Source organism: Bos javanicus, chromosome 18 (assembly GCF_032452875.1).
Source record: "Bos javanicus breed banteng chromosome 18, ARS-OSU_banteng_1.0, whole genome shotgun sequence".
Classification (NCBI taxonomy): domain Eukaryota; kingdom Metazoa; phylum Chordata; class Mammalia; order Artiodactyla; family Bovidae; genus Bos; species Bos javanicus.
This window is the reverse complement of record NC_083885.1, coordinates 60,129,072-60,155,207: the sequence shown is the minus strand read 5'-3', so window position 1 is coordinate 60,155,207 and position 26,136 is coordinate 60,129,072. Positions and strand designations below refer to the sequence as shown.

Below are 26,136 nucleotides of genomic sequence, written 5' to 3'. Positions count from 1 at the left end.
AAACATGGGATGGGGAAGGAGGTGGCAACCCACTCCAGTATTCTTGCCTGGGAAATCCCATGGACAGCGGAGCTTACCAGGCTATAGTCCATGGGGTCACAAAAGAGTTGGACACAACTGAGCAACTAAACAACAGTAACATGGATTTGTCAGTCTCTGTTATGTGAGTACTGTAAGAAGCTAGCTAATTAAAAGCATTATTTGTGATTAAAAAAAAAATGGGAAAACATTGGCTGTCATTTGACTCCTCTGGTACCTCAGAGTCTCTATGGAGTTGTCCCCATCCCTGTCTGCTTATTTAGATCCCTCAGCCATTCTTGTGCTCTGCTTCTGCCATGCCCTTCAGGGTTGTGTGTACCAGGGAGATGGATTGGGTCTTCTCTATTGTTTCTTAAGAAAACTAAGGTAATGGACAGAGAGATCCTCTTTTTGATCCCCAGTTCTGCATGGGGAACATGTATGAATCTTTCTGGCTCTTAGCATCTGTGGGTCAAGCAGATGGTTCCATCTCAATGTCGTAGGGTATCTGACTACCATATCTTGTAAATTTTTGGCTCTTGTACTGCATTGCCTAGTCTGGGAATGTGTACTCTTCCTGATTTTTTATTTTCGTAAGTTTGTACGATTTTGCTTCTTAAATGTGCTTTTGAATTATGTAGACCCAAAGACTAAAGGTTTTTCCAGTTTCTTTGCTGTGATAATCCTCCTGTAGTTTACAGACAACGTTTGGTAGACTCTCTGTGGACTGGGTTTACTGGGTAAAACAATTTGCTGCCCTTGCCTTGTACAGTGATCCTGAGACCATTGTGGAACTTCAGTAGGCTGTATGCGCTGTGCTCAGTCCTCAGTCCTGTCCGACTCTTCGTGACCTCATGGATTGTAGCCCACCAGGCTCTTCTGTCCACGGGGATTCTACAGGCAAGAATACTGGAGTGGGTTGCTATGCCCTCCTCCAGGGGATCTTCCCAACCCAGGAATCGAACCCAGGTTTCCCACATTGCCGGCGGATTCTTTACACAAGAGTTTTTTGGGTTTTTTTTTTTTTTCCTGTTGGCTCTATCGTGTGTCAGTGGTCTCTGGAAACTGGAGTAAGTCTTGAAGTGTCAAACTGCTGACTTTGTTCTTTTCAAGCTTGTTTTTGCTGTTGTTTGCTGAGAATAGTAGCATGGACAAATCCATCTATTTCTTTAAGAAATGAATGCCATTGGGATTTCACTAGGGATTCTTTTGAATCTGTTGATCTCTTTGGCTAGTATTGGCATCTTGACAATGTTGATCTCCAATCCATGGGCTTGGGATATCTTTGCATTTATTGTATCTTTTTTTTTTTTTTTTTTTTGGCATTTTCTACATAATCAGATTGGGCTTAGTGGTAAAGAATCAGCCTGCCAATGCAGGAGACGTAAGAGACACTAGGGGAAGATCTCCTGGAGTAGGGCATGGCAATCCACTCCAGTATTCTTGCCTGGAGAATCCCATGGACAGAGGAGCCTGGCAGGCTATAGTCCATAGGGTCACACAGACTTGGACATGACTGAAGTGACTTAGCAGGCAGGCTCATACGCACATAATCAGATCATGTCAGTTGTCAACAGATAATTTCGCTTCCTTTTGCTCTTAGGAGACCTATTATCTCTTTTCATGCCTATGTATTCTTGCCAGAACTTTCAGGTATATGTTTTTATAAATATTGAGAGACTGTGTCCTTGTTCCTTATCTTAGCAGAAAAGCTTTCAGTCTTTTCCATTGAGTCTGATGAGCCATCTGAGGAAATGCTCTGTAGAAGCCTGGCTTTCAGCACCATCTTGTACCTTCTCCTAACAAAGAACATACATCAGACCTAATGAGGCTGAACCCAAGTACATGTACTAGTCACTTGGTGAGACCATACAAACTGAAACCTTGGAGTCTGGAGCAGAGAAAGGTTTATTAGTTGATGTAGGACCAAGCAGGAAAATAGGAGACCCAGGCCTCTCTCAAATCCACCTTGCTGGCTGGCCAGGGTGTAAGATTTTTAAAAGAGAGAGGGAAGTGGAGTGTCTGTGATCCCAGCTTCCCCATAAGATCTCAGCTGCCGACTCCGGCAGCATGTTGTGAGTTTCTTTAGGATTATTCTATGTGTGCCTGTAAGAAAAGTTCCTAAATCTCGGTCTTGTGATTCCTTCTAAGAGGGAGCAAAGGCATTAGCTGAGATATACCATTATTTGCTTAGAGTCAGTGGTTAAAAAATTCAGTTCCTCGGACTTCCCTGGTGGTTCAGTGTTTGGGAATCTGCCTTCCAATGCAGGAGACTTGGGTTCGATCCCTGGTTGGAGCACCAAGATCCCACATGCCTTGAGGCAACAAAGCCACACTCCGCAACTAGGGAGCCAGAAATTGAGAGCCTACACACCGCAAACTAAGATCCGATAAAACCAAAAATAAATATGAAAATAATCATTAAAAAAAAAGAATTTCAGTTCTCAGTTGACCTTATGGGTGTCATCAGTTTTTAAGTCATTTTGGATCCAGCTGTTTGAAGCCACAGCTAGGGGTTGTAAATCAAGGTATCAGTTTTAGCTATCCATTGTGGAAAAGATTATGCTGGACTTGATTTTCCTTTGTCTCTGCCCTCCCTCACTTCCCTAATAGTTACTGCTTGAATCTCCTCTTTGGATCTCAGGTAAAGTCTAGGACTAAGCCTTTTTCTATGAACCAGAAACTGTGTACCTGGTTGGGCCCCCCAGGGCCTTGCTCAGTTTCAGTCCCCTCCCTTTTTTGATTCTCCTCAATCTTAAGGGGAACTGGTGTGAAAAAGAAACAGAATAACATATTCTATAAACAGGTTAATCAAACTCAACAAGAGAACTCAAATATAGGGGGACTTAGTTTCAAAATGACAGTCTTTTTCCTACTCTACTGTTGATGTGATTTCTTTGTATCTGCATATCTGTGTACAGAAGAAATGCATCTATCTCCTTTTTTAAAAACTTAAATATTGGTTGCCCTGGATCCAACTAATTATTTGTTAGTTGCTGGCAGAGAAGGGGCTTCTCTTTGTTGCGGTGCACGGTCTTCTCATTGCCATGGCTTCTCTTATCGGGAAGCATGGGCCCTACGTGCTTGGCTTCAGTAATTGTGGTACGTGAGCCCAGTAATTGTAGCGCAGGAACTTAGTTGGTCCGTGGCATGTAGATTCTTCCCAAACCAGGGATCGAACTCGTGTCCCCAGCATTGGCAGCCATATTCTTATCCACTGCATCACCAGGGAAGCCCCGTTGCAGGTTGTTGATATCCCTTTGTCTTTATTATATTTTGTGTGCTTTTCTTTTGCAATTTTTCTCAGCATTTTGTCTGAACCTGGTTTAAAAATTTACAAAATGCTCAGTCCTTATTATGTACATTTGGAGTGAATAACATAAATAATTTGAAGGATACTGCCTAAGTAGGGCATCCTCTATTTATTGGTTGTTTGATATCTGGACAATATTTTTTATATTAATTCTTAGTTGTGATATCCAGACGATGGTCTTTTGGCATGTATAAAGCAATACGACTGACATGCATTATTTGTTCATGTTGTAAAATGCCTTTTATTTATGGGTACATAGCTTTATAGTAAATTTTTAGAAAAATATTTTTTCTTAAAAATAGTTTTGTTATACTCTTTATTTTCTCTATCATGTATTCATTTTTCAATTCTAAACAGCCCATTAAATTATTTATTAGATCACCTTGTTTGGACTATTTAACATTACAGTGTATTATCCATTTTTTAGCATTTTTCTATAGTAAGTATGCAGAGTATATCTGTAATATAATTTTTTTTTCTTCTCAGTTATGGAACAGCAGTATGTTTAATGTTAATTGGTATGTACTTTGGGGTCATGGTGAAAAAATACCCTTTCTTTGATAGCTGATTTCCAATGTGAGTGTTTCTGACATGGGGTTTGTAAAGTAAGGCTACCTTAAAATTAACTTGAATTATATGTTATTTAGTAAAGAATTCTATTCCTTTAGTGTTTCTAAAAGTTTTAAGATCATTGTTAGGAACTTTCATAACTCTGTTGGATATCAGTATTACTTTTGGTATAACACATACTCAACATGAAAGATTTATTTATGGATTCTAATGAATAGGATACTGTGGTTCTTTATATATTGTAGATATCTCTCCCATACGTGTGATTAAGCAATTACAGCTAAAATCGAACAGTGACACAAGAAAAGTACTTCAAACAGTGATGTTGAGAAGACCCAGAAGTCTTGAAATCAAACATTTTTACCTCAGGGAAATGCAGGAAAATATGAACTCAAATCTGAGACTCAAATATGACTTTGAGTCTCAGCAGAGATGTAATGAAAGATATGATAAAGGAATGCTTGTGACCAATAACAAAATCTCACTGATGGAAGACATTGCTGTTGTCAAAGGGATGTCAGAATCAAGCCTGTTGAAAATAGGCTTGGTTTAAACTTTCAGGATGAACTCCACATAATAAGAAGTGAAGGGGAAATGTATGGATTTGATGACCCTGACAAGAAAATCAACAGTAGTGTCCCATTTTCATCACTTCATATAATTTCTCCTAAAGTTCAAACCAGTATTTCTAACACTCATGAAAATGACTTTACGCATTCCTCAGTCCTGACACAGGACCAGAAAGCACACAGCAAAAGACCTTACAAATGTAGCAAGTGTAACAAAACCTTTCTTCATAGCTCAAACCTTGTCAGACATCAGACAGTCCACACAGGAGAGAAAATATTTAAATGTGATTTATATGACAAAGTCTTTAGTTGAAATTCAAGACTTGTAAATCGTTGGAGAATTCACAGTGGAGAGAAACCTTACAAATGGAATGAATGTGGAAAAACCTTTAATCACTACTCAAACCTCACTAGACATCAGAAAATTCATACAGGAAAGAAGTTCTGTGTATGTGATCTCTGCAACAAAGTCTTCAGTAATAATTCAAGCCTTGAAAAAAAAAAAATAATTCAAGCCTTGCAACTCATCAGAGGGTTCATACTGGGGAGAAACCTTATAGATGTAGTGAGTGTGGCAAAGCTTTTAGTCTATATGCAACCCTTGCATTGCATCATAGAGTTCATACTGGAGAGAAACCAGTGTAATGAGTGTGGAAAAACCTTTAGTCACCACTAACCTCATCAGACATCAGAAAATTCATACTGGAAAGAAGTTATATGAATGTGATATGTGTAGCAAGGTCTTCAGTCGAAATAAAAACCTTGCGATTTATCGGAAGGTTCATACTGGAGAGGAACCCTATAAATATAATGAGTGTGACAGGAGGTTTGGTAAAAATTCACATCTTGCAAGTCATCAGAGAACACATATTGGAGAGAAACCTTACAAATGTAATGAGCGTGGCAAAGTTTTCACTATACGTGCAACTCTTGGAAGGCATCGGAGAGTTAATACTGCAAAGAAACCTAACAAATGTAATGAATGTGGCCAGGTCTTTACTCAGAAATCAAGCCTTACACGTCATCAGCAAATTCATTCTGGAATGAAACCTTTCAAATGTAGTGATTGTGGCAAAGCCTTCCGTCAAAATTCACACCTTACAGGTCACTGGAGAGTACATTTTGTAAAGAAACCTTTCAACTACATTGAGTGTGCAAAATCCTTTACTCAGGTCTCAGCCCTTACTCAGTTCAGTTCAGTTCAGTCACTCAGTCGTGTCCGACTCTTTGCGACTCCATGAATCGCAGCACACCAGGCCTCCCTGTCCATCACCAACTTCTGGACTTCACTCAGACTCACGTCCATCAAGTCAGTGATGCCATCCAGCCATCTCATCCTCTGTCGTCCCCTTCTCCTCCTGCCCCCAATCCCTCCCAGCATCAGAGTCTTTTCCAATGAGTCAACTCTTCACATGAGGTACGCCCACATTTAAAACTGACTACTGCAGACTTGAAGCCTTTGATTGCTTAAAAAAGCAATCCTAATCCCAGTTCTAAAAAAAAGTTGACTACTGAGGCAGAGTCGGCTCTTGTTAAAATAGATGAGGCTTTAAATGATTAGTTAATTAGGATTAATATTACCAGAGGATGGGATTTAATTATTCTCGCCATAGAACATACACCACAGGATACTTGTGGCAAAAAGGCCCATTGGAATGGCTCCATCTACCAGTGACCCCAAGAAAAATAGTTTTATCTTATCTCAGCTTGGTGACACAATTAATTATAAAAGGTAGAAAAAAAAATGTGGAACTTTTTGGAAAAGAAGTAACAAATATAGTGATTCCATTCAATAAAGATCAATTGCAATTTCTTTTACAAAATAGTGATGATTGGCAAGTTGCCCTGATAGATTTCCAGGGTCAAATTTTGTTTCATTTGCCCTCAAGCCCCCTTTTGCTTTTTTTTTGAAAACACATCCAGTGATTTTTCCAAAGAAATTTTCTATTCAACCTTTGGAAAGGGCAATTTTAGTTTTCACAGATGATTCCTCTAACGGTAAAGCAGTCACAGTTATTGATAAAATATCCCATGTTCAGGTACCTGAAGAGACATCTGCCCAAAGGGCTGAGTTACGAGCAGTTATTTGGGCTTTTCAACATTTAAGAGACCACACCTTCAATCTTTTGACTGACTCCCGATATATTGTAGGGTTGTTTCCTCATATAGAGACTGCTAATATTCCTGGAAAAGAAAACTACAATCTTCTCCTTGTTATCTGATATACAGAAAGAGATTAAACACAGAGATAAGAAATATTTTGTCAGACATATTAGAGCCCATTCTGGCTTGCCCAGCCCTTTTTTACATGAAGGAAATGCTTTGGCGGATACATTAACTAAAGTAATTGCTTTAAACTTACATGAAAAAATTGACAAGGCCAAAAATTCTCCCAAAATTCACCATCAAAATGCAGCTGGTTTAAGGTATGAATTTCATATCCCTAGGGAAGCAGCTAGACAAATACTTATGTCCAAATTGCCCAATATTTAATCCATCTCCACCATTAGGAGTTAATCCCCGAGGCCTTAGGCCTAATGCTCTCTGGCAAATGGACGTAATTCATATCCTGGCCTTTGGAAAAACTGTCCTTTGTACATGTTACCGTGGATACCTTTTCTCATGTTATTATAGGCTCTGCTAGATCAGGTGAAACAGCAAGAGATGTAATTCAGCACTTGTTTCAATGTTTTTCTCAAATAGGACTCCCCGAACAAATAAAAACAGATAACGCCCCGGCTTATACTTCTGTTGCTTTTAAGAAATTTTGTCAACAATTTTCCATAGTACATTCAACAGGAATACCTTATCCCGAAAGTCAAGCCATAGTGGAAAGGGTGCACCAAACTTTAAAAAATCAAATAGCTAAATTAAAGCAGGAAGAATTTAAGTATTCCTCTCCACATCATGTTTTACACCATGCTTTGTTTGTAATTAATCATTTAAATGTAGACACACAGGGGCAGACTACAATGATGAGACACTAGATTCCTAAATGGGCTACGACTTGGCCCCTGGTCAAGTGAAAAGACCTCCTTACCAGAGAGTGAAAAGGGCCAGATGTATTGCTAACTTGTGCGAGAGGGTATGCCTGTGTGTTTCTATAGGATTCCACTTCTGTCTGGATTCCTGACAGACTGATTCGACATGTCCAGCCCCATGAGACCTCCAGAATCACAAAGACCCCCAAGGTCACTGAGATCGCTGGGGCCCTGGAGTCTGGGACCGAAAAAAGATGGGGAGACCAAAAGCTCGTTGAGTCCAGGCCTGAAGGAGCCAGGGAAAAGCCAAAGGGCAAGTGACTCTTCATCTGAGGCTTCACTGCTAGTACATCGCTTCAGGCACCTAACGCTTCAAGAGAGACATGCTGATCGACTTCAACCGTATTCTGCTCCACCTCGTCACCGTCATCATACTCAAACAACTACCTCCAACATGGTACCAACTTGGGGCCAGCTAAAACATCTCGCTCAGCGGGCTGAAGAATTAATAGAAAGGGGAGATATGAGGTTGCGCTTATAGTAATGTTTGCGGCTATGCTTGCTGTGTTGGCTTGTCAGCCGAGGCCTTCCAGCGCAGAAAAGGTTCATTGGGCCTATTTGCCTAATCCACCTTCTCTTCAGCCTGTTGATTGGATGAATGAGCCAATCAACAGGCTGAAGAGAAGGTGGATTAAAACACAATTTGTGTTTTTGTTAATGATACTCTTCTTTTGGGCGGGGCTTCCATCTATCCTAATAATGTTAAATCAGTGGTCAGCACTTCCTTCAATTTTTCAGGCGTGTCCGTTTATCCACTTATTTGCTTTGCCATACCTTCCTCTTGACAAGGATGAGCTCTGGTTTTGAATGGATGCATCAGCACTTCCTTGAAAGGCAGGAATCACTTTCTTGATTCTTCGAGAAGAGATGGCAAGAGAGACTTTTGGTCTTTACAGCTGCTGATGCCGAGGACACAAGAAAGACTTATTTGATGCCCTAAAAAAGGCAGCCCCTCATTTAAAGGACTATCCGAGCTGTGTACTCCCCATTCTGGACTCTGATGAACAAGGACTGCAGGCCTAGGAAAGCATAAGCAGAATTTCTGGCTTTCCTTGTTGGAAAGAATGCATGTACGGCATAAAGTTACTATTCCCATTGCTACCACCAGACATTTTCTGATCGAATGGGGGTGCCCCTATCTTTCAAATCAACGATGGGGCTTGATTTATGTAGAACCTTATAGGTCCACATGGAATAATTCATTTCTCCCTATGCCTTTAGTAATTACTAGGTGGCATGCTGATGGATGGGTTCCTCCTTTAGTGAGCTTCAATGGAACAGGTCCCATGCAGCCTGAGTTATGGAAAGCATTGGCTGCTATCACACCTGTGATTTTACATAGATCTTTAAAAGAACAAAGATGCATTTTATGAGCCTGCGTACATTCTCCCTATGCCTTTTTGTTGGCCAGAAATCAGAGTGATTTGGAAGTTTCTAAAGGGAAAGCTGTTTACAATGTTATATGTGTGAATTGTTTTATATCAAATTGTGTTGATGGAAATGATTATAATAATTATAAGGCAGTGATGATCGTAAAGCAACCACTATATTTGATGGGTCCTGTAAAATTAGAGGGACAATGGTTTGATGATTATGCATTGAAAGTTTTATATGAATTTAATGGCTTAATTTCTCGACCTAAGAGATTCATTGCAGCTCTGGTTGTGGGAATAACTGCCTTGATTGCCATAGTGCATCAGTCACGGTTTCTGCTGTTGCCCTGTCAAAAGAAGTACATACGGCCTCGTTTGTCAATCAGCTGTCCAAAAATGTCTCCATAGCTCTTACTATGCAGGAAATTATAGATAAGAAAATAGAAAATAGGGTCAATGCTTAAGAAGAAGCAGTTCTGTTTATGGGGCAAGAAATTACAAACTTAAAAATTAAATTATCTTTAAGGTGCCATGCTGAATTTAAATGGATGTGCATTACCTCTCTACAAGTGAATGAGTCTTTGCGTTCTTGGGAATGCATTAAAAATCATATTTTAGGCATCTGGAATCATTCAGATTTTAGTATTGATATCTCTAAATTACATCAGGATATTCAGGATATGAAGCAGGTGGAGTCTGACTTTTCCTCTCAATGGCTTTCTAATTCCCTCTTTAAAAATCTGGAGGGGAATCTTTCCCATGTATCCTTTTCTACAATGATTAATGTGGCCATGTGCTTATGCCTGTTAGTTCTGATTTGTGTAATAGCCCCGTGCCTTTTCAGAATACTCAGCCGAAATATTTCTGCTCTATCTACTGAGTTTCATACCTATGCTCTAAAAAATAAAAAGGGGGAGATGTTGGGAGTCGCGTTAGGCATTACTGACAAAATAGAGGCACAGCCTTAAACCCCCTCCCTTTGTTCTGTAGGCACGGACCCAGAATGGAGGAGTTAAGCTTTGTGATTCTGACTTGTTTTTCCCTTTCCTCAGCTGAGTTGACTGAAGAGAATATTAAGGTGCTTGTTGTTTTTGAGAGGAGCATGAGAAGGCATAAAGCCTTCTGCAGCTGTGCTCAAAGAATAATTCATAAAATTAATCACTGACATTTGTTCAAGTACTTTTACAAAAAAGTGTTCCAGAGTGAGCACACAGGCCACAGCTTGAGGCCATGGGAGGGATTGCTATCTGAAGCCCATTTGTGAGAAAAGTTTATGGCAAAGGAGTTTGCTGAATTTAGGGCTTATGAATAATTAAAATAGAAGCTAAAGATTTAAGGATTGCTGTAATGTTAGCATAGTCTACTATAGCTTATAGAAATTAGGGACTTTAGAGATATTAGGTAGAAGCCCTTTCTAAGAAATAGTGAGCTTAGGATACTAGGAGCAAACAGGATTTAGAAAGATAAGAATTAAACTGAGGAATGTGGTATGCAGCCCAGACATTAGCATGAGTCACAGTGTATTCACAAGGACACATGAGAAAAAGTAGATAAGAGAATTGCTGAGGAAGGAGCTCCTTTTGAGGGGCAACAATGATTTTTGGAGAAAAATAAATCTGGGTCCATGGGAACTAAAAATATTAAACCTCTGACCTAATGCTTTTGTAAAAGCATAAAAGAGAATCATAAGCTTGAAATAAACAGCCAGTCCAAGTAAAATGAGAGGGTGCCTCAGTTTCTCTCGCCAACACCGCTCACCCCTTCAGGTTGAATCCCTGGCTGCTGGAGCTGGACTCCAGCAAGTTCTAACTGTTGCTTCCTGACCTGCATACAGATTTCTCAAGAGGCAGGTCAGGTGGTCTGGTATTCCCATCTCTTTCAGAATTTTCCACAGTTTATAGTGATCCACACAGTCAAAGGCTTTGGCATAGTCAATAAAGCAGAAATAGATGTTTTTCTGGAACTCTCTTGCTTTTTCCATGATCCAGCAGATGTTGGCAATTTGATTTCTGATTCCCCTGCCTTTTCTAAAACCAGCTTGAACATCTGGAAGTTCATGTATTGCTGAAGCCTGGCTTGGAGAATTTTGAGCATTACTTTACTAGCATGTGAGATGAGTGCAACTGTGTGGTAGTTTGAGCATTCTTTGGCATTGCCTTTCTTTGGGATTGGAATGCAAACTGACCTTTTCCAGTCCTGTGGCCACTGCTGAGTTTTCCAAATGTGCTGGCATATTGAGTGCAGCACTTTCCTGAAAGCATCATCTTTCAGGATTTGAAAGAGCTCAACTGGAATTCCATCACCTCCACTAGCTTTATTCATAGTGATGCTTTCTAAGGCCCACTTAACTTCACATTCCAGGATGTCTGGCTCTAGGTCAGTGATCACACCATCGTGATTATCTGGGTCATGAAGATCTTTTTTGTACATTTCTTCTGTGTATTCTTGCCACCTCTTCTTTATATCTTCTGCTTCTGTTAGGTCCATACCATTTCTGTCCTTTATGGAGCCCATCTTTGCATGAAATGTTCCCTTGGTATCTCTAATTTTCTTGAAGAGATCTCTAGTCTTTCCCATTCTGTTGTTTTCCTCTATTTCTTTGCATTGATCGCTGAAGAAGGCTTTCTTATCTCTCCTTGCTATTCTTTTGAACTCTGCATTCAGATGCTTATATGTTTCCTTTTCTGCTTTGCTTTTTGCTTCCCTTCTTTTCACAGCTATTGATAAGGCCTCCCCAGACAGCCATTTTGCTTTTTTGCATTTCTTTTCCATGGGGATGGTCTTGGTCCCTGTCTCCTGTACAATGTCTCGAACCTCATTCCATAGTTCATCAGGCACTCTATCTATCAGATCTAGGCCCTTAAATCTATTTCTCACTTCCACTGTATAATCATAAGGGATTTGATTTAGGTCATACCTGAATGGTCTAGTGGTTTTCCCTACTTTCTTCAATTTCAGTCTGAATTTGGCAATAAGGAGTTCATGATCTGAGCCACAGTCAGCTCCTGGTCTTGTTTTTGTTGACTGTATAGAGCTTCTCCATCTTTGGCTGCAAAGAATATAATCAATCTGATTTCGGTGTTGACCATCTGGTGATGTCCATGTACAGAGTCTTCTCTCGTGTTGTTGGAAGAGGGTATTTGTTATGACCAGTGCATTTTCTTGGCAAAACTCTATTAGTCTTTGCCCTGCTTCATTCCGTATTCCAAGGCCAAATTTGCCTGTTACTCCAGGTGTTTCTTGACTTCCTACTTTTGCATTCCAGTCCCCTATAATGAAAAGGACATCTTTTTTGGGTGTTAGTTCTAAAAGGTCTTGTAGGTCTTCATAGAACCATTCAACTTCAGCTTCTTCAGCGTTACTGGTTGGGGCATAGACTTGGATTACCGTGATATTGAATGGTTTGCCTTGGAAATGAACAGAGATCATTCTGTCGTTTTTGAGATTGCATCCAAGTACTGCATTTCAGACTCTTTTGTTGACCATGATGGCTACTCCATTTCTTCTGAGGGATTCCTGCCCGCAGTAGTAGATATAATGGTCATCTGAGTTAAATTCACCCATTCCAGTCCATTTTAGTTCGCTGATTCTTAGAATGTTGACATTCACTCTTGCCATCTCTTGTTTGACCACTTCCAATTTGCCTTGATTCATGGACCTGACATTCCAGGTTCCTATGCAGTATTGCTCTTTACAGCATCTGACCTTGCTTCTATCACCAGTCACATCCACAGCTGGGTATTCTTTTTGCTTTGGCTCCATCCCTTCATTCTTTCTGGAGTTATTTCTCCACTGATCTCCAGTAGCATATTGGGCATGTACTGACCTGGGGAGTTCCTCTTTCAGTATCTTATCATTTTGCCTTTTCATACTGTTCATGGGGTTCTCAAGAATACTGAAGTGGTTTGCCATTCCCTTCTCCAGTGGACCACATTCTGTCAGATCTCTCCACCATGACCGGCCCATCTTGGGTTGCCCCACGGGCATGGCTTAGTTTCATTGAGTCAGACAAGGCTGTGGTCCTAGTGTGATTAGATTGACTAGTTTCCTGTGAGTATGGTTTCAGTGTGTCTGCCCTCTGATGCCCTCTTGCAACACCTACCTTCTTACTTGGGTTTCTCTTACCTTGGGTGTGGGGTATCTCTCCATGGCTGCTCCAGCAAAGCGCAGCCATTGCTCCTTACCTTGGACGAGGGGTATCTCCTCATTGCCGCACTTCCTGACCTTCAAGGTGGGATAGCTCCTCTAGGCCTTCCTGTGCCCGCGCAGCCACCGCTCCTTGGATGTGGGGTTGGTCCACACAGCTGCTACCCCTGGCCTCGGGTGTGGGGTAGCTCCTCCTGGCCGCCGCCCCTGACCTCAAACGCAGGGTAGCTCCTCCCGGCTGCTGCCGTTGACCTCGGACGTGGGGTAGCTCCTCTCAGCCGCCGCCCCTGTCCTTGGACGTGGGATAGTTCCTCCCGGCCGCCGTCCCTGACCTCGGACTTGGGTAGTTCCTCTCGGCCGTTCCTGCGCCATCGCAGCCTGGCACTCTCGGCCATTGCCCCTGACCTCGGACGTGGGGTAACTCCTCTTGGCCCCCACCCTTCGGGCATGGGGTCCTCCCGGCTTCTGCCCCTGACCTCGGATGTGGGGTAGCTCCTCTCGGCCGTGTTTAGTGTGCCGGTCGCAGCCACCTGCGCTTAGTGCGCGTAAGAAAATCCAGACATGAGAGAAACCATATAAATATCATATATGTTGGAAAGTCTTCAGAATTAAAAATTTACACCTTACAGTTCTTTGGAGAATTGATACTGGAGAGAAACCATATAAGTATCTTTAAGTCTGGCAAAGCTTTTGTGCATTCAGTCTGACCATCATATAAGGAAGGAATGGAAAGAAACCTTACAAATGTCATAATGGAAGGAAACCTTACAAATGTTATGACTGTCTCAGTGTGTTTAGTCAAAGTTTATACCTCATGACCCACCAAATTACTCATACTGAAGAGAAACTTTATAAATGTAATGAAAGGTTTTCAGTGTGGCAAGTTTTTCAGTGTGCTTTCAAGCCTAACTCATGAGATGGTCCATACTGATGAGATACCTTGAGAATACAGTGATGTGGCAGTGCATTTAGCATGTGTTCACATCTTAAAGTTCATGAGAAAATTCATACTGGATAGAAACCAGGTAGATGTACTTAGTGTAGTCAGGCCTTTAGAAAATAAATTTGTTCTGGAAAGAATCCTCACAAGTATCGTGAATGTGAGAAATGTATACTCAGGGCTCATATCTCACCAGAATTTAGGTAATAATCAGTGGACAGAACATGAAAGAAAGGAATAAATTTTGCAAATCTTTTAGGTTGTACCCTAAACTCAGGGTCACCAAATACCTCAAGCTTAAAAATTCAGTGGGGAGACTTAACCTGACAGTACAGTGGTTAAGACTCCATGGTTCCACTGTGAGGGGGTGGGAGGTGGAGCATGAGTTTGATCCCTTGTCGGGGAACTCAGATCCCACATGCCTCAGGGTGCAGCCAAGAAATAAATTTTTTTAATTTAATTTTTTAAAATTCCAGAAATAAAATTGCAGTGAATATGGCAAAGTTTCAAATTATTGTTCCTTTGTCACTAGATATCAGAATCTTTATCCTGGAGAAAAACAATACAAATGTATGTGGCAGAGGTTTTACCCAAAGATCACAAATAAGGGGACATGCTGAAGTGTTTGCTCCTAAATTCTGTGGGTCTGGCAAAACCTTTACCTTTAGTTCAAATATTAGGCAATAGCAGAGATTCTGTCATGAAGAGAAGACACGTAAATGTAGACGAGGAGCTTTATCCAGGCCTCACAGTGCACTAAGCTTCAGAATACATGTTTCTGGGAGAAACTATACCAAATAATGTGTGTACTAATTCTTATAATTGAAGATCCCAACTGTGGAACATAGAGGTATTATGTTGGAGAAGACTCTTTCCAGTGTTGTGAATCTGTAAAGATTTTCATCAAGTGCCCTCGCCTTTGGTGTAATGAGATAATTCATATAAGTCAAAGTATACAGACATTCTGAACATGGAACTGCTTTTAAGAAACAGTGCATTCTCAGGGAACATCATAAGATTCATATTTGGGAAATATGCGATAAATTTGGGGAACTTTTTGAGCACTTCTTACAATAGACCACACATCAAATAATACATACTAGGAATAAATAACCCTAATAAATAAGGACAACTATAGTCCATATTAATCTGAGATATTACATACTACAGAATTATTACAAGTCACAGCATCTTAAAATTTAATGACATAATGTATACATGAGAGTAAGGACCTATGTGGAAATGGCCCATTATCTTCAGTGTGGTGGTGGTTTAAGTCGTGTTTGACTCTTGCAACTCCATGGACTATAGCTTGCTGGACTCCTCTGTCCATGGAATTCTCCAGGCAAGAATACTGGAGTGGGTAGCCATTTCCTTCTCCATGGGATCTTTCTGACTCAGGAATCGAACCCAGGTTTCCTGCATTGCAGGCAGATTCTTTACCGACTGAGCTACAAGGGAGGCCCTATCTTCAGTGTATACATACTCATTTGTTTTGAGTTTTCTTGAAAAGGCTACTTCACAGTGTATGCCATTCCACATGAAGTTTGAAGTCTGTTGATCTTACACCTTCAATATAGACCTTTAAAGATGGTCCCTGGAGAGGAGTCAGTGAGATGAAGGGGCAGACTCCATTAGGTGTGGTTCCTTCAGCTTCATGTTACCTGGAAAAATGAGGACCCTGAATTATACAATAGTGTGTGAATTATGCTTAGCAGCAGATAATAATGTAAGACTAGGGCATGATTACTCATGCTCATTGCGTTCAGGGTGCCTTTCTGTAGATAGTTCACAGTGGGTTATGGGACAGAATCCTCCACCCACTGGCCTTGAACAGAGCACGCAGGACATTAAGGGACTGGGCTCTTCATGAGGGAAAGTCCCTGTCACTAGGGACTGATTATCTGGTAGAAATGATGCAGAGGAAAACTTCGTCACTTTTTCCATTGGATGGTTATAACTGTTCTATATATGTATGTTTAATGAGTTATTTTTGGAAATTGAACAGAGCAGTTATCTTCAGAGGAAAATATATTCATATGCATTAGAATATTGCATATATGAGTATGATTCACATTTAACTGCTGCAGTTACATTTGCTGCTATTTTATTTGAAGTGTTTCATACATCTCCTATTGTAATTAATTTAGTTATTTTGTCAACCCTAGATGAATCTTGTTCCTTCCACCAACACTTTTTTTTCCTGTCTCTAACTTTACAAGTAGAGAAGCTAGCAATGTGCCATTAGATTCTCAGGATTGAAAGAATCTGTAATAATTTCTTTCAAATATGGAATCAAACAGGATACCATTTGAGGATTAAATACTCAATTTGTACTTGCATTATTCTTTCCACTCTCTGTTCCAGACTATTCACATGGGCATAATGAAAACATCATAACTGTATATTTCAGACTCTGACTTCTATTAATGTACAAAAATTTAACAGTAAATTTAAAAAATTGATTTTATTGAATGATTTATCAGTTTGGCAGCATCCCTTATAGTAAATTAAGAGATTCTCTAAGGAGCTGCGTCCCACTTCACCAAAAAAACGGTTGTACAGACTTTGCCTGTACCTCTTCAGAACAGTTCCTGGAAGCTGTCTCTGAGACCTTGTTCCCTTGGCTATAGTCCTTATTCTGCCTGAAATGGAACAACTCACGACTCTTGGTTTGTGTGTTTTTTTTAAGTCGACAGTATCATAAACAGAAAAATATTTTTTCTTTTTTTTTAATTGAATCTATATGGGATGATGGATGCTTACTAACTCAGTAACTATTTCAATATATGAAAGAACATTATGCTGTACACCTAAATCTCATACAGTGATGTATGTCAAGTTCATCTCAATAACACTGGGAGGAAACGTTTTCAAAAGCAAAACACTTTGGAGAAAAAAGAATGAACAGTGCAATTTAGAGCAGTTTGTTTGTTTTTTTTTTTAGCGTGTCTTACTCTCTTTAAAGCAATGGTTAGTGTCGGAAATTATCACACGGCTTAGTCCTTCACTCAGACTCCAGGATTAGTTCCTGAGTGCCTGGAACTGACAGTGTGTTTGTTGTCATTCAGCCTCATTCATCCTGACTGAATGAGGAATAGAAAGGAAAAACTGTTCTGTAGGGTAGAATTCTACCCAGGGAGCAATTTGTATTTCTCATTCTAGTTTTTATTATCGAGGCAAATCCAGTTTTTCGTTCCTTGAACTGCCTAAGTTGATTCTACTTGCAGGAAAGTTCCACGAGCCAGCTAGCATCCCACAGCAACCACTTGGAGACCACTGTTCCCAACCATTGAATACAGCGCCTGAGTCTCAATACAGGGAGAAACCTGCTGGCAAATACAGCTTTTTATTAACACCGTTTTAAACTTGTCAGGAGGAAACCTCCTACTTTCAGACACTAATACAAGGTGTTAAACCTGTTTCACACAGGATCTTAAAGTGAGCGTTTTCACGGTACTAGAAGGTCCCCTGCCCCGCCTCCAGGCGCTGCTGAATGGATCAGGGTTCATCGTGCCCCGCCCTTCCCGGTAGCGCTCCGCCCATGCGCTGCAACCGGAAGTTCCGCCTCTAACATCGTGAGTGAGCAGTTTCTAACCCGGAAACGTTCTCCGAGGGACGGTCGCACTGCAGAGCGTAAACTTATGATTTCTAGGGTAACTCTGTGGTAGGCGGTCTCCCTTGTTCCACTGTCAGGGTCTCGGAGCTACTAAGGGCCTAAAATCCTAGCATCCGGCCCTCCCCCTCAAGCAGAGTCAGACGGCGCCAATACTTGTAGGGTATGTTTTCCATTGTGTTTGAATTCGCTCTGAGGCTGGTCCGTTCCCTTGACTTCAGTCCAGGTAGACACCGCCTTTCTCTTCTTTTCCCGCCTAAGATTGTTTAGTGCCTCTTTCCCCATCTCTCAAGTAAAGTCTTCTGGCGCGAAATGGATTCCCGCCGCCCCCTAGCTTCGCCCTCGCCCTCTCGGCACCCTGGAGGCCGCGCCGGCCGCCTGGCTCCCAGAGAGGCCGCGCCCTCTTCCCGGTCCTGGAATTCAGGAGAGTCCGCCCCGCTCCTGAGACCCCCTCCCTCCTAGCCCCTGTGTCCTCGTGTCTCCTCCGACCAGTCCTTCTGCCCTGCAGACCAACCTTCCCGTCAGCCCTTCCTCTCACCCCGCGTAGAGGGAGGTGACCTCGGCCAGCCCTGTAACACCCAATGTTCTTCGGTGCCAAATTTTACCCTATGGCAAATGGTCTCTTGCTGTAGGCGGGCATCTTACTCGCTCGCCATCCTTGTAAATTCGTGGGCCAGGCGATCAGGCGAAGCAGAGTCAGAGAGCCGGACAGAGAAATAGGAAAACTTAACGGCAACAGAATGAAGGAGATCGGAACATAGAAGATGGCTGCTGCTGCTGCTAAGTCGCTTCAGTCGTGTCCGACACTGTGCGACCCCATGGACAGCAGCCCACCAGGCTCCCCCGTCCTTGGGATTCTCCGGGCAAGAACACTGGAGTGGGTTGCCATTTCCTTCTCCAATGCATGAAAGTGAAAGTGAAATAAAAGGAAAGTGACAGTAAAAGGAAAGCGATTACGCCTTGAAAGGAGCAGGTGAATCAAATAAATAAATAAAATCCTGCATCTCCAGGGGTTGGAGAGCACCAGAGAGAGGGGGGCCCTGGATCATCAATCAGTAGGGGACAGGTAACAGTGGTGAGGCCCTTCACACAAAGAGTCTGCAATAGGTGAAAGGTGGGACAGTGGCCTTCAGAGCATCGTGGTCCTGGGAGAGGAACAGTACAAAGGGTGACAAGGAGAGCCGAGGAAGAGGGAGGGCAGAGAGGGAGCAGAGGTGGGGGATGAAAGAGGCAGAAATTCTTAGAGATGTAGGGCAATCGAGAAGGCTGGGGGGAGAGCCTCAAGAGAGGGAACAGGTTGCAGTTTGCAGCCAAGGGCAGGAGAGGTGTGAAGGAAGAAATAGAGAGGAAGGCAGGAGCAGGGGAAAGAGGAGACCCCGAAGTAGAGGGAAAATAGGAAAACAGACAGAGAATGAAGTGGAAACACCTAGATGTGTAGGTAGAAGGGGAACTGGATCCAGTTGGGTGCTGAGGGCTTTGGATGTGGCTGATTAGTTTCAGATGTAGCTTTTGTGGCTTTAGAATGTAGTAAATTCAAAAGTTGCTCAAATCATACAGATGAGAAGTGCAAAACCCATCTATAACGCCTGTACACATTTTGTGAATGTTTGTGTATTTTAGGTGCGCCAGGTGATTTCAATCTATCCCTCACTGAGCATCAGGACTCTTTTGTCTCCTCTGAGTGGTGCTCAGTCCAAGCTTCAGGTTTCATTGATTAGGCATTTGCATACCCATGTTTTATACCCTCTGACCAGAGATTCCCCTTCAGGTAGTTTGTGTTGGTCCACAGCTTGATAGTGTTTAAGGTGCCCTAGATGATTGCAGTCTGGATCCCTCGCTGAGCATCAGGACTCTTGAGTCCTCCCATTCCTGAGGGCTGAGATCTGGGTTGAGGAGGAAGGTGCTCTGCCCTGAGTGGGGATGGACCAGGGCCTGGAGTGTGACCTGAAGGGGATCGTGGGGTCAGCTGAGGTGCCCCCTGCTGCTGTGTACATGAGGCCTCAACCAGGAGGGGAGTGTGATCCGAGGGAAAGTGTGAGAAAGTGCCTATATTGGACTCTGTGCGGGAGTTGACTGTCCTGAGTCCCTCCTGAGACAGTGGCCATAGAGAACTGTCTGTTCCCCATGGTGAGGGCTTGTGTGGGGTTGTGGCACAGGAAAGGGGTGTGTTGACTTTAAGCATTAAACAGCATGTTTTTTTATCTTTCATGATAGGCCTCTGAAGACTTGTGTTGCCTGAGGAAGAAGCCTTGAAGTTGAAGAAGGGGAAGGAAAAGGAGTCAGGAATGGCTCTTGCTCAGGTAAAGTCATATTCTCAGTTGATTCTCAGTCTGTCCTTCCTGAAATGCCCTTCTCTGGACTCGCTAATCTTCTCTGACTCTGGAGTATTCTGACTCCTGTACATACACACACACTCACCTGGGGCCTTCCCTCAGGGCCTGTCGTCCCCACTTAGATCCCATCTCCCCATGACCCGGTAACCTGGCCCTTGTGAGGAGGCTCCCCTGGGCACCATCCTGGGTAGGGTTTCACATGCATGGGTTGGAGACGGGGTCTTGGTGCTGTTGGGCAGCAGGGATTGCTTAGGGCCCATCTGGATGTGCTGTCTGCTCTCTGTCAACCAGGGTAAAGAAGCTGCATGTGGAAGTCAGGTATTATATGCAGAACATCTGGTAAAATCTGGAATTCAGTTCAATAAGGGGAAATTTGTTCTGATTTTTTTCTAATGCCACTGAATGTAAATGAATGAGTCACTTTCTTCAAAATCTTAATGATTGAGAGTGGAATGACAATTCAGAAACAGACTTCAGTGATAGTGGGTGCTTTATTGCATTATTGAATTTACTCTATGAAAACAACTTAAATAGTTGGAAATTCTTTAAATCATTTTTATCACCTCCATCACTCAGAAGTTGTGTTTCTATTCCGTGAGTTGTATTGGGTGACACACTGAAGTTTTTATCTTTGATAAAAATAGGTTTTATCTTTGATAAAAGCAGGTAAGGTTTCAGCTTCATTCTTTTGCTAGAAGGTACCTAAATTCTCAGCACCATTCATTATTTTTTTTAAATTTTCTTTTAACAACAAAAACATTTTGTATTGGGGGTATAGCCGACTAACAGTGTTGTGATAGTTTCAGGTAAACAGTGAAGGGACTCAGCCATAAATGTTCATTCATCCATTCCCCCTCCAAACCCCACTCCCATCCAGGCTGGCACATAACATTGAGCAGAGTTTCATGTGCTATACAATAGGTTCCCATTGGTTATCCACTCTAAACATAGCAGTGTGTACATGACCTTCCTAAGGTCCCCAACCATCCCTTCCCCTTGGCAATCATGAGTTCATTTTCTAAGTCTGTGAGTCTTTTTCTGTTTTGCAAGTATGTTCATTTGTATCATTTCTTTTTAGATTCCACATATAAAGGATGTCATATGATATTTCTCCTTCTCCCTCTGACTCTTTCAGTCAGTATGACACTCTCTGGGTCTGTCCATGTTGCTGCAAATGGCCTTTGTTTCATTCTTTTTAATGGCTGAGTAATATTCCATTGTGTATTTGTACCACATCTTTATTCCTCTGTCGATGCATATTTAGGTTGTTTCCACGTCTTGGCCATTGTAAACAGTGCTGCAATGAACACTGGGGTGCATGTATGTTTTCAGGTCATGTTTTTCTCTGGATATATGCCCAGGAGTGGGATTGCAGGGTCATATGGTAGCTCTGTTTTTAGTTTTTTAAGAACTCCATACTGAAGCAATTTTAAATTCCCACCCACAGTGCAGGAGTGTTCCCTTTTCTCCACACCCTCTCCAGGATTTGTTGTTTGTAGATTTTTTTGACCAGTGTGAGGTGATATCTCATTGTAGTTTTGATTTGCATTTCTCTTGTAACTAGCGATTTTGAACATCTTTTCATATGCCTATTGGCCATCTATCTGTGCTCTTTAGAGAAGAAATATCTATTCAGGTCTTCTGCCACCCATTTTTTGAGTGGGTTATTTGTTTTGATGCTATTAAGTGTCATAAGCTGTTGTAAATTTTGGAGACTAATTCCTTATCAGTCACATCATTTGCAAATATTTTCTCCCAATCTGTGGGTTGTCTTTTTGTTTTGTTTATTGTTTCCTATGCCGTCAGCACCATTCATTATTGAGACAGACCTTCCTTCTTTGTGTAGTCTTGGCATCAATATCAATACGTTTTTCATATTTATCAAGAATTATTTCTGGTATTCTTTTTTTTTCTTTTTTCTGCTGCACCTCTTAGCTTGCAAGATCTTTGTTCCTTGACCAGGGACTGAATCCAGGCCCTCAACACCGAGAACGGGGAGTTCTAACCACTGGGGCACCATAATATTTCCTATTTCTGATACTCTAATCTGCTTCATTGGCTGATGTATCTTTGATTATGCCAATACCACATCATCTTGATTACTTTGTAATATGTCTTGAAATCTCACAATGATGGCCTCCATCTTCTTTTTCAAGAGTATTTTGGCCCTTTGGGGTCCCTTGAGATTCCCTGGTGGCTCAGATGGTAAAGCGTCTGCCTATAGTGCGGGAGACCTGGGTTTGATCCCTGGGTCAGGAAGATCCTCTGGAGAAGGAAATGGCAACCCACTCCAGTACTCATGCCTGGAAAATCCCATGGACAGAGGAGCGTAGGAGGCTACAGTCCATGGGGTCGCAAAGAGTTGGACATGACTGAACAACTTCACTTCACTTCACTTGAGATTCCCTATGAACTTTAGCATGATTTTTGTTTTCTATTACTGCAAAAATTGCCATTGAAATTTTGATATAGATTCCACTGAATCTCTAGAACACTTTGGTAATGTGATCATTTTAAGAATATTACATCTTCGAATCCATGAGTATGGCTGTCCTTTTATTTATTTCTATTTCCATGGACTTCTTTCAGAATGTTTACTAGTTTTCAATGTACAAGTCTTTCACCTTCTTGATTCATTTGTTCCAAAGTATTCTACCCCTTTTGATGCTATAGTAAATAGGAAGTTAAAGTGAAGTGAAAGTTGCTTAGTTGTGTCTGACTCTTTGCGACCCCATGGACTATACAGTCCATGGAATTCTCCAGGCCAGAATACTGGAGTGGGTAGCCTTTCCCTTCTCCAAGATATCTTCCCAACCCAGGGATCGAATCCAGGTCTCCCTCATTGCAGGCAGATTCTTTACCAGCTGAGCCACAAGGGAAGCCCAAGAACACTGGAGTGGGTAGCCTGTCCCTTCTCCAGCAGATCTTCTGGACCCAGGAATCAAACCGGGGTCTTCTGCATTGCAGGCAGATTCTTTACCAACTGAGCTATCAGGGAAGCCCATAGTAAATAGGATTGTTCTCTAATTTTCTGTTGGCATTGTTCATTGTGTATAGAAACACAATTGATTTTTGTGTGCTTTTTTTTTTTTTTGGCTGCAACTTTTCTAAAGTTGTTTTTTAAGGTAGTAGTTTTATCTTGGAATCTTTTTGGTTTCTACATGTAAACCCTTGTCACCTACAAAAACAGGTAATTTTACTCTTGACTTTGTACAGGGATAACTTTGAATTTTTTCTTGTCTAATGTCTCTGGCGGAGATGTTCATTAGTGTCTTGAACAGTAGTGTCAAGCTGCCTCTTTCTACTACTTGTAAGCTTTTAGCAATGTGGACTTCCCCTTTAGTACAGCTCTGAGTGCATATCATAAATTTTGGTATGTTGTGTTTTTATTTTCATTCAGATGCTATACAACACTTCAGTCTAGACCACCCATGGCTGGCTTTTATTTGTGTGTATTTCATGTATTGTCTACAAGTATGAAAAATCCACATTGATTGGAGGACATTATAATTAAGTGAAAAAGTATGAGGAATTAAAATTAGAGACACACAATTTGCTCCAAATCCCTTCGCATAGATCTGTCAGAATACATACTGCAACTGAATTGATTCCTTATCCCTCTCTCCTCTTCTCATTTTCCATGAGAATAAGAACTCTCCTCAGAGCCCTTTGGTGAAATATATTTTCATTTCAGGGATCGTTGACATTCGCTGATGTGTACATAGAGTTCTCTCAGGAGGAGTGGGAATGCCTGGACCCTGCTCAGAGGACTTTGTACAGGGATGTGATGTTGGAGACCTATAGGAACCTGCTCTCTGTGAGTGAGGATCACTTCCCTTTGAAGTGGGGAACTGCTCTAGGGTATCTCTGCCTTTCCCCTCTTTGCCTCCTGGGAACCCCTGCCTTGCTTGACTGACTCAAAGCCCTGTTGGCTCAGACATGAAAAGCTTCAGGATGTGGCATCAGGAACTTCAACCTAACTTCCTCAAAAAATCTACCCACTTCGTGATACAGTTATTTCAGAACTCACTCTATTTAGAGCTCAATGACAAACTTTAACAGTCCCAGTGTCATGTTTTCTACTCATGTGCGTTTTGAGTTAGCCATTCTAGAAAGTAAGCTACGTTTCTGCATTGTATACTGTTCCCTGTTTATTCTGAAGGAGGCCAGCAGAAGGTAAGTTTCTGAAATGTTTTCCTTGACCCCTCCGTTGTGTCCTCAGTCCTTAGCAAGATAAAGAACGATGATTCTGGAAAAGCCACAGCAAATCACATTTCTTTCTTCTTATGTGTAGAAATTTCTGTAGAAATGTGTAGATTTCTGTAGAAATCATATTGTAGCAAGAGGCAGAGCACGGGGCTGTGGGGACTGACATGAAATCATAGATAAATTTACCATCAGATTAAATGCTATATAGATAAATCCACAACCACCATCAGTGAGCATACATGAAATTATAGTAGTGGTTGTCAGGGGTTATGGTGGTGTTCAGGACATGTAGCTTCCTTGCACAGTCTCTGTCCAGTTTTCAGAATCATTCCTCCTTGTCTTTGCCGGTGGGTTGGTCTTGATCCAGGAGACATGCATGTTTGAGATGTGAGCATTTACTCGTTTTTCCCCTTATAGACTCTCTTGCTTCAGCAAAGTACTTATCTGATGCCTTCTTGCTACTGGAACTGTTGGCTGGGAGGGAGATAGCCTGTCTCTGAGATACGTTTTGTGATTCTGATATACCATCTCCTGAAAATGTAATATCAGTTCCACTCTAGTGCAGTGACAGTGCACACTTGGTGCGCTGAGAATGGTTTTGAAAAACTTTGTTCCCAGTTGCCACTTTCCAGAGTTACAAGTTCATAATGATCATCTCCAGTGGATAGTAGAGACTCTTAGTTTTCTATGAACTCTGAAGGTAGTAGGGGGTGTACATGGAGGAAACAGAAAATGTGAAGGTCCCACACTTGCTGGTTAGTGATGTTGAAAATATTTTCTTTTTCCTACTTTTACTCTATATTCCAGCTTTAGTGAAAAGTCTTTCTCATTTTGCCCATTTGCTAATTCTTTTTTTTTTTTTTTTTTTGCCTTTGTGGTTCTAGAATTCTTTATGCACCCATAGCCATGGGTTCCCCTAATTTCTCAGTCTCCTTCCATCAAGGCAAGGCCTTAATGAAGATGAGTTTAGCCAAAGAAGGTGTGAGTGGAATTAATGAATTTCTCATTTGAATGACCACATCCCTGTTTCTTATAAATGACAATATCACACCCAGCAATGTTGCTTTTACCGGTATACCCAAGAGATTTGAAAACATTTATCCGTATAAACATCTTGTACAAAATGTGCAATAGAAGATTTTTCATAATAACCAAAACTTTTAAATTGGAGCTATTATTTGTACACATGTAAAGTTCAGATGGAGATCCTTTTATTTTCCCACTGTGAATATTCTTTTGATAGGCACCAGTTTTTCAAAATCTGTTCTTCACTGAATTGCCTTGATACCTTAGTCTGGTGGACTACTCAAATGGGGAGTCATGCTAATAATATGTTGTCTTGGGAATTCCCTGGCAGTCCAGTGGTAAGAATTCTGCAATTTGCCTGCTGATGTCCCTGGTTCAATCCCTGGTTGGGGAACTAAGATCCTGGAAGTCGTGTGGTGCAGCCTAAAAAAAAAAGAATATTTTGTCTGTAGGTTCAGATTCACACCTTCTTTCTCTAATTGTTCGTCAACTGAGGTCATGTATGTAAAGCCCTGAATCTACTTCCCTTACTTGAAGAATTGTGATTATCTTCCACACGCTTTTAACAATGAATAAGTAGAGTTAGATGGCAGAGAATAGTGTGTTTTTAAAGACTCGATGGACATGAGTTTGAGTAAACTCTGGGAGTTGGTGATGGACAGGGAGGCCTGGCATGCTGTGATTCATGGGGTCACAAAGAGTCGGACACGACTGAGCAACTGAACTGAACTGAACTGAACTGAAAGACTTAAAAGTTACTTTTATATGAAAAAAAATCAGTATCCTCTTACATTTATTATAGTACCACTTTGCATTATGTCTTGTATCTCTTTCTTTTGCCCTTTGTTTGTAGCAATATTGTGCATACATGTTCAGTTGCTCAATCGTGTCCCTGTCTTTGTGACTCCCTGGACTGTATCCCACCAGGCTCCTGTGTCCATGGGATTCTCCAGCCAAGGATACTGGGGGGGGTTGCCAGGAG

The 26,136-nt window shown here is 41.6% G+C and overlaps 1 protein-coding gene across 1 annotated transcript in view; it reads left to right on the top strand.

Annotated features, from left to right (window-relative positions):
- The window catches only part of ZNF320 (zinc finger protein 320), a 53,240-nt gene that overhangs the window by 11,675 nt on the left and 15,429 nt on the right, over nucleotides 1-26,136 (top strand). Inside the window, 3 exon segments of the mRNA XM_061385832.1 lie at nucleotides 19,801-19,886; nucleotides 23,614-23,825; nucleotides 24,082-24,095. Coding sequence (XP_061241816.1) covers nucleotides 19,872-19,886; nucleotides 23,614-23,825; nucleotides 24,082-24,095 — 241 coding nt within the window. The 5' untranslated portion in view covers nucleotides 19,801-19,871.